Genomic DNA, 12,582 nt, shown 5'->3' with positions numbered 1-12,582 from the left:
ACGAATAGCCGGAAAATACAGTTCTTTCACATTGTTCCTTCTGACTACCCATTAATTAAATTCTGAAGTTTGCGAAAGGGTTAAGACTCAAGTCCACGGAGAGCGGAATTACATACGAAGAAATAGGGCGATTAAAAGTAAAATACGATAATGCTCATTAATGTGGGTGCTGCTGCTAAATCGTCTCTTAGAATTAGTAAATGTCTTTACCACTGTATATTATGGCGACACAGGTAGAATGTATCTGTAACGCGAGTAGCGCAGTAATCTCGTGGTATGCTGTGTGGCCGCTTTACGGAGCGGCTGCACCGGTGGCGGCAGCGGCGGTGAGCGTGAAGTTTCGGCCGTTGGCGGCAGCGGCATCTTCAGGGCGCTGCGGCGCGTGCTGCACCAACTCGCCCGACACGCGCATGATGACGCTGGTGCCCGGCGCCCTGACCACGGACCCGCCGCCGCCGCCGCCGCCGCCCCCGGTACCCCCGCCGCCCCCGGGAGGCGGCCCCGGCGCGGTGCACTTCTTGCGGTGCGTGCGCATGTTGCTGGACTGGCTGAAGCGCGCGCCGCACCGGTCGCAGGAGTACGGCCTCAGGCCCGTGTGGAAGTTCATGTGCGTCTTGAGGTGGTGCTTCTTGGTGAACGCCTTGCCACACTCGCCGCAGCTGTACGGCTTGATGCCCGAGTGCAGGCGCAGGTGCAGAGTCATGTTGCTGCGGTCCGCGAACCGCTTCCCACATACCTGCAGCAGATAAAAAAAAAATCTCTCACACCTCGTGCTCAGGACTCACTGACAATGGAAGGAAACATAGGTTACCATTGAGCAGTGGTAAAAATTGCTGTTTTGAAGAGCGCGCCGCAGCGCGTAGTGTGAAGCAGTCGCCCTCCCTTTCTGGCGGTGGCGCCGCTGTGGCAATCGCAGCTTCTGTGTCTCCCTCTGGTGGGAAAGTGGAAAGGTTGCCTGTTCACGTGCATTTAAGGGGCGCTATGAGCTCGCCAGTCGGTCAGTCTGGGTGAGTCTGGAGTCAGCCTGGGCTCAGTCTCTCGTCCCCAACCTGCTAGTCTGTCTCTCGTCCGCATTTGTTAGGCAGTAGTGTCTGTCTGTCGTTCGGAGTGCTAGTGTGTCTGTCGTTTAGATCAACCTTTAAAGCCGGCAAAATGAGAGTCTTTCCACTCCACCGGTAAGAGATCTCAGCGAGTGGTCGTCCGATCTGGGCTTAGTTCCTCCATCTGAGTCTGCGCGTTAGGCTGCCAGTGTGCTCGAGTTTGCTCAGGCAATGGTCGTTGGCGGTTGGATCGATCGGTTGGTCGGTCGCGCACTGAGACACAAAATGACTTGTTCGCCTTGAGCGTCGGCGCATGTGAGGTCGCCACGTGAGTCCAGTGGGCCGTGGCGTATAGCGAGGGTCATCACGAGAGCAACCACGACATCGGTCTGGCCGGCGCGACCTGCGACGCCGTGAGACGGGAGATCGGCGCGCCTTCCTGCGTCCGTTGAAGCGGTTGGCAGCGGACGGTTCGGGAGAGCGATTTGGGGGTGCTGCGCCAAGTCTTCTCGAGAAATTGCAGTTTATTAGAAGTTAAGTGATTGGTGATATGTTGTTTGATTTACTCTTGTTAAATTCTACTTGTTTTCTTGGTGAAGTTACCAGCAGTTTTGCTTTGGGGTCGTCCCACCATTCTTCTCCGTTTGCCCACGCACGGGATGGTGGTTGTTTATAAATTGGGTGGTCCGTTTTTCCCTTGTGGAGTAGGGATGGGTTAGAGCATCGTGCAGTTCGGGTTGTTCGGTAATCTCCCTATCAATCTACCGTACGTTAGTAGCTGCCTCTGTCATGTTTGTCGGATTTGGTGTGTTAACGAATTTATTGCTTGCAGTGTAACGGCCTCATACCTGAAATATGTTTTGATCTTTGGAAACTTTGATATTATTGCCTTTGATCTTGATTGGCGGTATCTGTGTACTGTAGAGCATCTTGTAGAATTTTATATAAGTTTGCATTCCATGGGCTTTTATTTAAATGATCATTTTAGTATATAAATTTGCCACCCTTTCACCGTAACACTTTTCTTAGAAGTTAAAATCAAGTTGCACCTTCGGTGGCAAGGTTAATATTTTAATTGTTAGTGTTTTGTACCATTTCCATCCCTCCTACCCTGGGGTGCATAGTTTGTGTGCTTGTGTAAATTGTTAAAACACTTAGATTAAAGTTATCTGGTGTGTGGCAGATTTGCACCAGTGTAATCTTTCAGAGGCTGTTATGAGCGGTCGTAACTACGGCCCTGTCAAAAGGGAGCGACAAGGTTCTCTGCCCATAACACGGAAACTAGTTGCCATGCGAGTATCTAACTTGGTAGCGTTAATGTCCACAGTATGGGGAGCTTGATTTCCATACATCACAGCGCCACCATCCAGTCCCAACTATGGTCAGCAGATGACGTGGTCAGTCATCGTGATTCACATTCTCACGCACTTCATCAGTCGCAGTGCACATGCTGACGTACCAACATGAGCTTGGACAAAAGGAGCAGGGCATTATTAGTGAAGCTCTACTATCAAAACAACAGTAATGCTGTAGCTACACTTCGAGAATATCGCCGGATTAAAGGATCGTGGAAGGATCCTCTTCTGCACCTGTTGTGCGGAGCCTGATGAAGAAGTTCGAATCAACCGGAGAAATGGGTCCCGCTCCACGACGAGGCCGACGACTGGTTGCACAACAGGTGGTTCATGAAATCGCTGTTGCTATGGCAGAGGACCCTGCGCGCAGTTCCCAATCGTCAGGTAGTGTACGTGGTGCGTCACGACAGTTGAACATCCCATGGTTCACTGTAAAGGTGCTTCATATCAAATGGTATCCATATCATACAGCAGCTTGCACCACAGGACACACAACGACGTGTTGACTTCCCTCTTCACTTTCTTGCAAGGACTGAAGCTGACGAGAGCTGGCCCTGGACCATCCTATGGACAGACGAAGCTCGTTTTCCTCTGACCATATCTAGCCTACGGGTGAGTTGAACACACAGAATTTCCGGGTGTGGAGATCTTCACCTCCGGTCACTGTGCATGAAGTTCCTCTGTGTGGTGAGCGTGTCACCGTATGGTGCGGCCTCACGGCTGTGTTCATAATTGGCCCATTCTTTTTTGAACAGTTTAGCGCTCAAGGACCAAAGATGTGCAGTGTCACTGGCCAGCGTTACTGCGATATGCTTCGCCATTATCTCATACCCGTCCTACAGCAAAGAGACGTATTGAACTCAACAGTTTTTAAGCAAAATGGGGACCACAGCACACAGCTCGTGAGGTTCACCTGCTTCTCCGAAACACATTTGGAAACGACCGAATTATCAGCCGATCATTTAGAAATGTATGACTGGCACAATGACCGGACCTCACTCCCTGTGATATCTGGTTGTGGGGTTACTGAAGGACAAGGTTTACCGCATGTGCTGATCTGAAGGGTTGCATATATAGAGAGGTAGCCAACATACCTAAGAACATGCTTCGTTCTATTATGCAGAATGCAATCCTACGCTTTCAGACTCTTCTGGACACTGATGGAAGGTACATTGAGCCGCTTTTGTACAACTTATAATACCGGTATATAATGGTATGATGTACCGTAGCAATACGTTGGAAGGGTTTCAGTTGAACTGATTCTGCATTATTTCTCTACCCATGTCTTTGACATTAAAGCTACCAAGTCTGGTACACATAAGGTAATTAGCTTCCATGTTAAGACGTGTTAAGTAGGGAAAGTTTAATTATAGCCACCTGGTACATCACTTCAACTGAACGAGTGCTTATCGCTCTTGAGGTACGCATTTTAGAGCCCATCGGTAAGAGACAAAAATGGTTCAAATGGCTCTGAGCACTATGGGACTCATCTGAGGTCATCAGACCCCTAGAACTTAGAACTACTTAAACCTAACTAACCTAAGGACAACACACATATCCATGCCCGAGGCAGGATTCGAACCTGCGACCGTAGCAGTCACGCGGTTCCGGACTGAAGTGCCTAGAACCGCACGGCCACCGCGGCCGGCGGTAAGAGACAATTATTTCTTGTATTGGTATATATTTGTTCCTCCCAAAATATGTAAAGCAAAGAAGCCTAAGGTATTCAGTTCATAGTCTATGATTAGTTGCTTCTATCGATCGTCACTGACATATCCCTGATCACTTCTAGGGCACCCTCTATATGTCATTGATAATTAACTACATCCCCGAGTACTGGCCTGGTAGTCAAATACTTTGAAATTCAGCTCATGGCGTACCGCAGGATGTCTTTAATCAGCACTCAAAAGTCGGGGAAACCCAGCATACAAAATTTTAAAACTAGCAATAACCAGTGTGGTGTCACGTATTGATACGACCCTACCAGCGTCAATGTTGGCAACGGAATTACAAGTTTCTGTCGGACGCCAACAGGACTTGTGCTGGATCTGGTGGACCGAATGCATCCACGCTTCCAGTGGCTCTGTAACACAAGCACCTTCCACTACCGCGAGATAGGACGGCCAGCGGGACTCACTCAGTCCTTCGCTATGTGATGCCACGCGGACGCCGCCTAATCACAGCTCCAATACCATCGTTCGTACTTGCAACAGAGAGCCTAGTCCCTAACGCTGTTGTAATAGTGCGACTTATTTCTTGCTGCATACAGTTAGAGATATGCAAGTTAAGTAACTCTTCTGTATGTCGTATTAATTTGTTCAGTAATTACTTCTGCTCCTCTCCAGCTTTCTTACAACGATAGTTGCCACACCACCCTTTAGTCCACCTCCTCTTACCATTCTACATGAAGTTGTATACAATGTATCTGGCGACGAGTGTGGCCATTTTCAGGTCTAGATTACTTCTTCTTCTGTCGTCTTTTGGGTTTTCCTCACAGCTTTCCTTTTGTGCACTCAGTGTTTGCATCGCTTGTGCATTTTATGTTTTAGGCTGTTGCTTTTGCACCTCCTTCCTTTTCCTCTCTGCACTATTCTTGCATTTCACTGTTTGTATATGTGCACTACTTATTTGATAATTGCCATTGCGCAGCAATTCCTTGCTGCGCCGCCTGCAATGCATCGAAACCAGTTTATTCAGATTCAACAAATGGCACAGCTGTCTTAAGTGAAGAATCGCTTCTTGACGGCGCAGATGACTTCACACAATCCGCCGGAGCCAGTGCATGCGCCACCGCCTGCATCGTCTGCGTGTGTGCCACGATTTCGTGAACTTGACGCGACGAGGGAAGACTACACAGAGTACACCGCACAATATAACGCGCACAGTGCAGTACGTACATCACATACAAGGTACTCACAAACATTCTTATTTCTTGGGCATGGCAGGTATAAGACTTTAATGGCTTTGTGCCAAACTTTTTCTCACATTCCGTCCTGAACAAGTACAATATGAGGACTTATTGTGGTTTTCCACAAAGTATTATGAGGGTGGGGTGTAAGTGGTGGCTGGCCATTACAAATTCTTTTAGGTTACTGTTGTGTACATAGCTCCGGGTAGTCAGCGTGTACACAACTTTCCCACTAGAGCATGCCCTGCTAAGCACAACAGCGCAGGCGCAGCGCTCGTCCAATTCTGCACTACGAGATGGCGCTGCCTTAGAGACAGACCAAATTCTGCTCCCGCCGATCCGCGTATTAATATGTAATGCAGCCAATGAGATTGCTGCTAACATAGAACCTTTTCTCCTCGCAGATCACACTCGCGCAGTGATACTTGAACGCGCGAGGTATGATAACAAGTGTACAGACCTCCGATTAGTCAGTCTGCATTAGTCTGCATTAGTCTGCACCAGTCTGTACCAGTCTGTATTAGTTTGTACCAGTCTATAGTCAAGTTTCAGTCTGCACCTAGTAAGATTATCATATTCCTGTACTTTGCTATGAAGATAAAAGTATAGACACTTTGTCATATATCAGAGATATGTGAGAATAAGATTAACGTACCAAGACCAAAGGAACTTATGATTGTCAATTGTAAACAGCATCCAGAATCAAGTTAAGTAAGGTTTATGCTTGTTATTATTTTAATAAATGTGTGTGAAAATTAATCAAGTTCTGTTTAAAGTTGGTCACCGTCAATCCGCTACTCTAAGCGTGCAAGTGGCATTTCTATCGTCTGACCTAACGGTAGAAGATAAACACGCCACGATAAGACCACGAGACATATTGCAGACACTCGCCTACTTCGTTAGAGCGACAAGTCAAATACTCTGATGGTGTGTGTACTGAAGGTCTTACAGTACGCACACCACAGTTATGTAAGCAACAAGGACGGACACACCGTCACTGAGACATTGAATTGCAAGGCCTTAGAAGTCAGCATATATTCAAAGATAGCTGTGGCAAATATTACGCCGATACAACGGTTGGTGATGCCACCACGCAAAAAGTAGCCGACTTTCGAATTCTGGAACAGATTCTTAAGTACTCGGATCCTTCCTCCCAACAGATTCTCCATATTCTTGACTATTAAGATTCCTGCGAAAGCGAAGCAGACAGTTTTGATGTGGCGCCTGTTTTTACTGTAGACAGGTAGGTCAGACAGTCCAAGTAGCTCGCTCACAGAGAGCAGCCAGGTTGGCAACAGCCACAGCGCTCGGTTAAATACGTGTCGGTTCGCACATGGTGTGAAGTCATGCACTCGCTGTAATACAGCACATGATCGCCGATCGTGACCCTCGGGTGAAGCGATTTGGGGTATATGTGGCAAACGGGGACACGTATAGTCACTGTGACCTGAGGCAAGTAAGGCATCCCCTTCTGCTCCTCCTTCACGCAAACAGTGTTTCGTGGGTTTTCAAGCAGCACAGTGGTGTTAGTGCGAAACAACAGTGCAATAGCCGTTCAGAAAAGGCTTCCAACTCACTTGCAGAGCTGCGTGATTCAAGTACCACAGTGGTGTTAGTGCGAAACAACACTGCAATAGCCGTTCAGAAAAGGCTTCCAACTCACCTGCAGAGCTGCGTGATTCAAGTACCACAGTGGTGTTAGTGCGAAACAACAGTGCAATAGCCGTTCAGAAAAGGCTTCCAACTCACCTGCAGAGCTGCGTGATTCAAGTACCACAGTGGTGTTAGTGCGAAACAACACTGCAATAGCCGTTCAGAAAAGGCTTCCAACTCACCTACAGAGCTACGTGAGAAAAAAAAATGTTTCATGTCTTTTACTATTGCTTAACGATCAGTCCGTTTGCAATTTGACACTGGAACTTCAGTTACTTTGCTCAACTGTTGCACTTATGTATTGCTTGGCATACCTAAGTTGTCCACATCAAGCCACATGCTGACGGCATATAACGGCCAAGACATTCCTTTCTTAGGCACTTGTATCCTCACTGAAACTTTCAGAAATTTTCAAAGATAGTGGCATTTATACTGCTTTTCTCTCGAGACAGTGCTAATATTTTTGGCATATACTCTTTTGATTTGTTTGGCTTCAGTGTTCAGGACAAGGTACATTCTGTTTGTTTCTGTGGGCCTCGGGAGAGTGTTGCTAAGTTATGTGCTAAATTTAAGGATTTGTTTTCTGAGGTTTTAGGTTCAAATGGCTCTGAGCACTATGGGACTTAACATCTGAGGTCATCAGTCCCCTAGACTTAGAACTACTTAAACCTAACTAACGACAGCACACACATCCATGCCCGAATCAGGATTCGAACCTGCAACCGTAGCATCTGCGCGGATCCGGACTGAAGCGTCTAGAACCGCTCGGCCACAACGGACGGCTGAGGTTTTAGTCAAAGCCAATAATTTTGTTCCCATGTCACAATGAAAGACAATGCACAAACACGTTTTGTTAGATCTCGCCCTGTCCCTCTGCTTCTTGAGAAGAGGTGATTCAGGAAGTTATTCCTTTGCAAGACAATGACGTCGCAGCACCTATTACTTCCAGTCAGTGGGCGTGTGCTCTTGTTACTCTAAAGAAGCCGTCCAGTTGTGCACCGGTTTTAGGAAAACTGTGAATTCTCAAACCGTCACTGACAGTTACGCCTTGCTGCACTTAGAACGGACGGATAAACTGATTTGATTTGTTCGATGCTTATTTGCTAATAGCTTTGGATGAGCAGTCGCAACAAATCTTTGTCATTAACACTCATCTGGGCCTCTTCTAATTTTTGAGGTTGCTGTTTGACAGTGGTTTCACATCCGCCATATTTCAGCGTTTATTAGGGGCGCTGACTGCAAAAGTTCCTTTTGGCTCAAATTATTTACGTGGCATTGTCGTCTCAGGTCACGCTCCAGAAGAACGTATTAGCAATCTTTACGCTCTGTTTGAAGTGTCATCCGCAGCTGGTCTCAAATGCTACAGACACAAATGTGTGAGTACTTAGGACATTAATAGACAAGTTGTTACATTTCCTTGCTATCCATGACCTTCCACCCCCATGCAATTCGCGCAAACTGCAGTCTGTGTTACGAAAGCTATTACATCCGATTTATTCCTAACGTCCTCAAATCGTGGCTCACTTGCATAGCTTGCGCAGGAAGAACTCTCGTTTGGTCGCAAGGGTGTCAGTCTGCTTTTGAGAAGCTCAATGGTGCTTTGCTTGGTGATTGTTGTCTTGTTCATTTTGATCCGGCCAGACCTGTGACGGCTGTGGATGCTTCCTCTTATGGTGTACGTGCGGTTTTGTCGCATAAAGTTGGTGCTGTTGACAGGCCTATTGTCTTTGGTTCGAAACTGTTGAACAGATGTTGTTGAAAAGTGATAATTTGTCCACTAAAAAGAAGGGGCTCCTGCCATTGTCACTAAGTTTCACCAGTACCGTTTTGGCAGAAAATTTTACTAGTCGAGTGAGCATAAGCGTTTCAAGTTTTGTTTAGCCCTTACCACTCATTCCTAACTCATACAGCGCAGATGCTGAAATGCTCTTCTCTTGTCAAATTACCAATACGTGTATCGATCCTCTTCTTAGCATGTCATAGCAGATGCACTTTTTCGCCTTCCTGTTGGCCCACATTCAACGAGTCCTTCTGCCACCTATTGCTACATTAACGGGCAAGGCACGGATACTTTGCATAGCTTTCCACTTAAGCAACGGAAAAATGCACAGGCCACAGCAGCGTATCCTGCTTTGCAGACCCACTTTGACTACATCCGCTCTGGTTGGACGCATTCAGTCAGACGGATTCATAGCTCTTGTTTCGCCGATATTTTGCCTGTGGGCACGCCCTTGCAGTTCACCAAAGTGTCATATTGCTCTCCATTGATAATGACCAGTCACTCCAGCCTAGCATACTTTATTTGCTACACGAATGTCGCAGCCGCAGCAAGCAGCAAGCAGATGGCTTGAGACCATTGCACCTCACACAGTCTGTGTAGACAAACTAAACTGTTGGCTGCTCAGTGCCAAGCTTATGTTAAACATCAGTCAGCCGGCCGTTGTGGCCGAGCGGTTCTAGGCGCTTCAGTCTGGAACCGTTACGGTCGCAGGTTCAAATCCTGCGTCGGGCATGGATGTGTGTGATGTCCTTAGGTTACTTAGGTTTAAGTAGTTCTAAGTTCTAGGCGACTGATGACCTCAGATGTTAAGTTCGATAGTGCTCAGAACCAACGTCAGTCAGCCCCACCTCAGCAGTTCTTTGAATGGCCCCAACCTCAAGCATCTTGACAATGACTGCACTTGGATTTTGCAGCATACACTTTGGCTCATCGTCTTTGGCGCTCTCACCAAATTTCTCTTCGTGGTTCCTATGGACTCTAACATGACTGTTGCAACAATTTATACCTTGTCGTCGATCTTTGGCCTCAAGGGAATGCCAGAAGTGATTGTGGCTGACAGTAGACCTCAGTTTGTTGCCACCGAGTATGAACAGTTTCGCACCATCACGAAACCACCATTCAATCTGCACTACAACGCCCAGGTTGAACGCTTTGCACGAACTTTTATGCAACAGCTGTACATGCTTTGTGCCTGTCACGTTTATTAAGCTCTGTTCTTGTTATATTCACACAGCTCCCAGACACACGACAGACCCGCGCCAGCAGATTTATTACATGGATGGCGCTACAGCACCTTGCCGGAGTTGCCGCACACGCATAGAGCGTAGCGCTCAGTCCGCCCACACACACAAAGTATCACACTAACGATTCGGTCTTTTACAGATTTTATGGCAGATGGAGACAGTGGGAGTGAGGCACCACTGCACATTTTCTTGGACATTCTATGTTCTCCTTCGGGGACCGAGACGGTCGATGATACGCCAAAAGGATCAGTTTCTTTCGTGTGAATTGCGTAATCCAGCAGCAGGCTTTGATCTTTCAGATTCCGTCCCTGCCTGGACGCAGAAGCTCTCACACCATCCGTTTCCCTTGGGGCCCCGCACTATCGGCTCCAATCCCATAGGCGACGGAAGTCTATACCTTTTTACAGTCATCACTGTCTCGACAACCACGGTCGTCTGGGGATGGCCCCTCTTCCCGGTGGCTGCCTCACGTGTTGCCTTGGGTCCCCCTTCGGCCATCGATATGCTTCTGTGTTCATTTGGTGCACCGTCTCTGGATGTGAGTACTCGCGCTCCGTCCCCTTCCTGGGCTGATTCAGGGAATATGCCTGGGCATGGGCGTGAACTTCGTACAGGCTTTAGTTTCAGCTCCTATCTCGTCATAGCCACCTGCAACGAACCTCCCCCCCCCCCCCTCTCCACCCCCACCACCCCTCCGTCGTCGTTCGTAGTGATGGTAAGGAGGCTTGGGATGCAGGGGGAGGTTTGTAGTGCCGCTTACGAATACTACCGTACCCACATCAAAGTTGGCAAGAGAATTGCAAGTTTCCACGAGACGTCAACAGCAGTCACAAGGTGTCTGATTGGACCAGAGGAGCTTTCCTGCTAAGCCACACCAATACTGGCTCAGCAGTATGAGCGCCCTCTGATGCCACAACACAGGACCGTCAACTCGTCCTTGGAGCCTCTTCGCTACGTGATGCTACACAGACGCTGTCTAGTGGTGGTGGTGGTGGTTAGTGTTTAACGTCCCGTCGACAACGAGGTCATTAGAGACGGAGCGCAAGCTCGGATTAGGGAAGAACTGGGAAGCAAATCGGCCGTGCCCTTTCAAAGGAACCATCCCGGCATTTGCCTGAAATGATTTAGGGAAATCACGGAAAACCTAAATCAGGATGGCTGGAGACGGGATTCAACCGTCGTCCTCCCGAATGCGAGTCCTGTGTGCTAACCACTGAGCCACCTCGCTCGGTGGACGCTGTCTAGTCACAGCTTCGACATCATCATTTGTGCTTAGTTCAGGGGGCCTCATCCTTGTTGCTGTTGTAATAGTTTAACTTATTTCTTGCTGCATTATTTATAACGAGTCTTCGTAAACTTGGGAACCATAAATTACAGATCTGCTGTTTACTCCTTTAACTTGTTCCTTAGTCATTTCTGCCCCTGTCCATCTTACCTCCGATGACAGTTGCCGCATCACTGTCTAGCCTATCTCTCCTTACCATTGTGTATGGAACCATACACAACAGTCAGCACTGATAAGTAACATGAAGGTCAAAAAGGTCTTCTTCATACCACCGCTCATAATGATCACATAATATGCAGCGCCTCCCCAATGGAGGACAATGTTATGGTGGACAGCAAAACAAGTAAATATAAAGCAGAAGCTGCGTGCTCTGAGATCATCCTGAGCAGTGGTACGAAGAAGACCAGTCTGGCCTTCACGTCACTTTTGTGCGCTGACTGTCGAAGATGCTCTACATCAAAATTAAAAAAAAAAAACGTTGTGTCACTATATTTTAGTGTGTGGAGAAGAGGGTATGATGTTGGTTATGATGTAGTGGGAGGGCCTGTTAATTTAATTATGTGGCACTGAATGTGAAGCGGGAGGTCGTTCTCTCGAAACACGTAGTTCAACAGGAGGACCCGTCCACCTGTTTGAATGCAGCTATTCAAGATATTAACACTGACATTATTCACCACAAGCAAAAATCAAACAATGGAATATCCAGGATGTATTGACTCGATTACACCTCGCCATGAATGCATCAACATATTTGTTATTATTAGTTTTCCTTTCCGAAGAGACATGATTCGTAGTAGCAATGCTACTAATTGCTGAAGATTAGAGAAAAGAAAACGAAGAAATAACAGAGATTGGAACGCAATACAGGAAGGATTTTAGTCTGCCGCTTTACCCAGATTTTGTTAACAACAGTGCTCGTTGTTTAACGCTCTTGTCTGGTGTTCAACAGCCTCGTAAGACTTTGAAATTCGATTCATCGAAATTGCTTAACAAGTTCACCGTACTAAATCAGCATTTGTTACATCTGAGTATGTCCTACAACCACGCTAAAAACTAACAGTAACGTTGACCCGTTGTTTGTATGCTACCTTCGTAGGGGCGTCACAGCTTCAGACCCTTATGGTTAACGTTATATGGACGGAAGAAAACATATAGTCCTGCATCAGTCACGAAGTTCTTATTTACTCCACCAATCGTTTTGACAAACCATCATCAGGAGGAAGTCATCTCTTAATCTCTGTTTCTAGTTCCAAGCACTGACGGTTTTCGTGGAGTAGCATGTGTGGTGGCTATGAGGCTTTGTTGTGTATTGTACTG

General features: G+C 47.3%; 1 protein-coding gene across 1 annotated transcript in view; it reads right to left on the bottom strand.

Annotated features, from left to right (window-relative positions):
* Positions 1-206: 206 nt before the first annotated feature.
* LOC124805405 (zinc finger protein 74-like) overlaps positions 207-12,582 on the bottom strand; it is a 517,252-nt gene continuing 504,876 nt past the window's right edge. Inside the window, exons 8-9 of the mRNA XM_047265966.1 lie at positions 478-736; positions 207-244 (exon numbers count right to left, since the gene is read on the bottom strand). Of these exons, the coding sequence (XP_047121922.1) occupies positions 207-244; positions 478-736 (297 nt within the window). The remainder of the gene's footprint in view (positions 245-477; positions 737-12,582) is intronic.

Source organism: Schistocerca piceifrons, chromosome 7 (genome assembly GCF_021461385.2).
Source record: "Schistocerca piceifrons isolate TAMUIC-IGC-003096 chromosome 7, iqSchPice1.1, whole genome shotgun sequence".
NCBI lineage: Eukaryota > Metazoa > Arthropoda > Insecta > Orthoptera > Acrididae > Schistocerca > Schistocerca piceifrons.
Note: the sequence above shows the minus strand (reverse complement) of the source record. Positions and strands in the feature narration are given on the sequence as shown.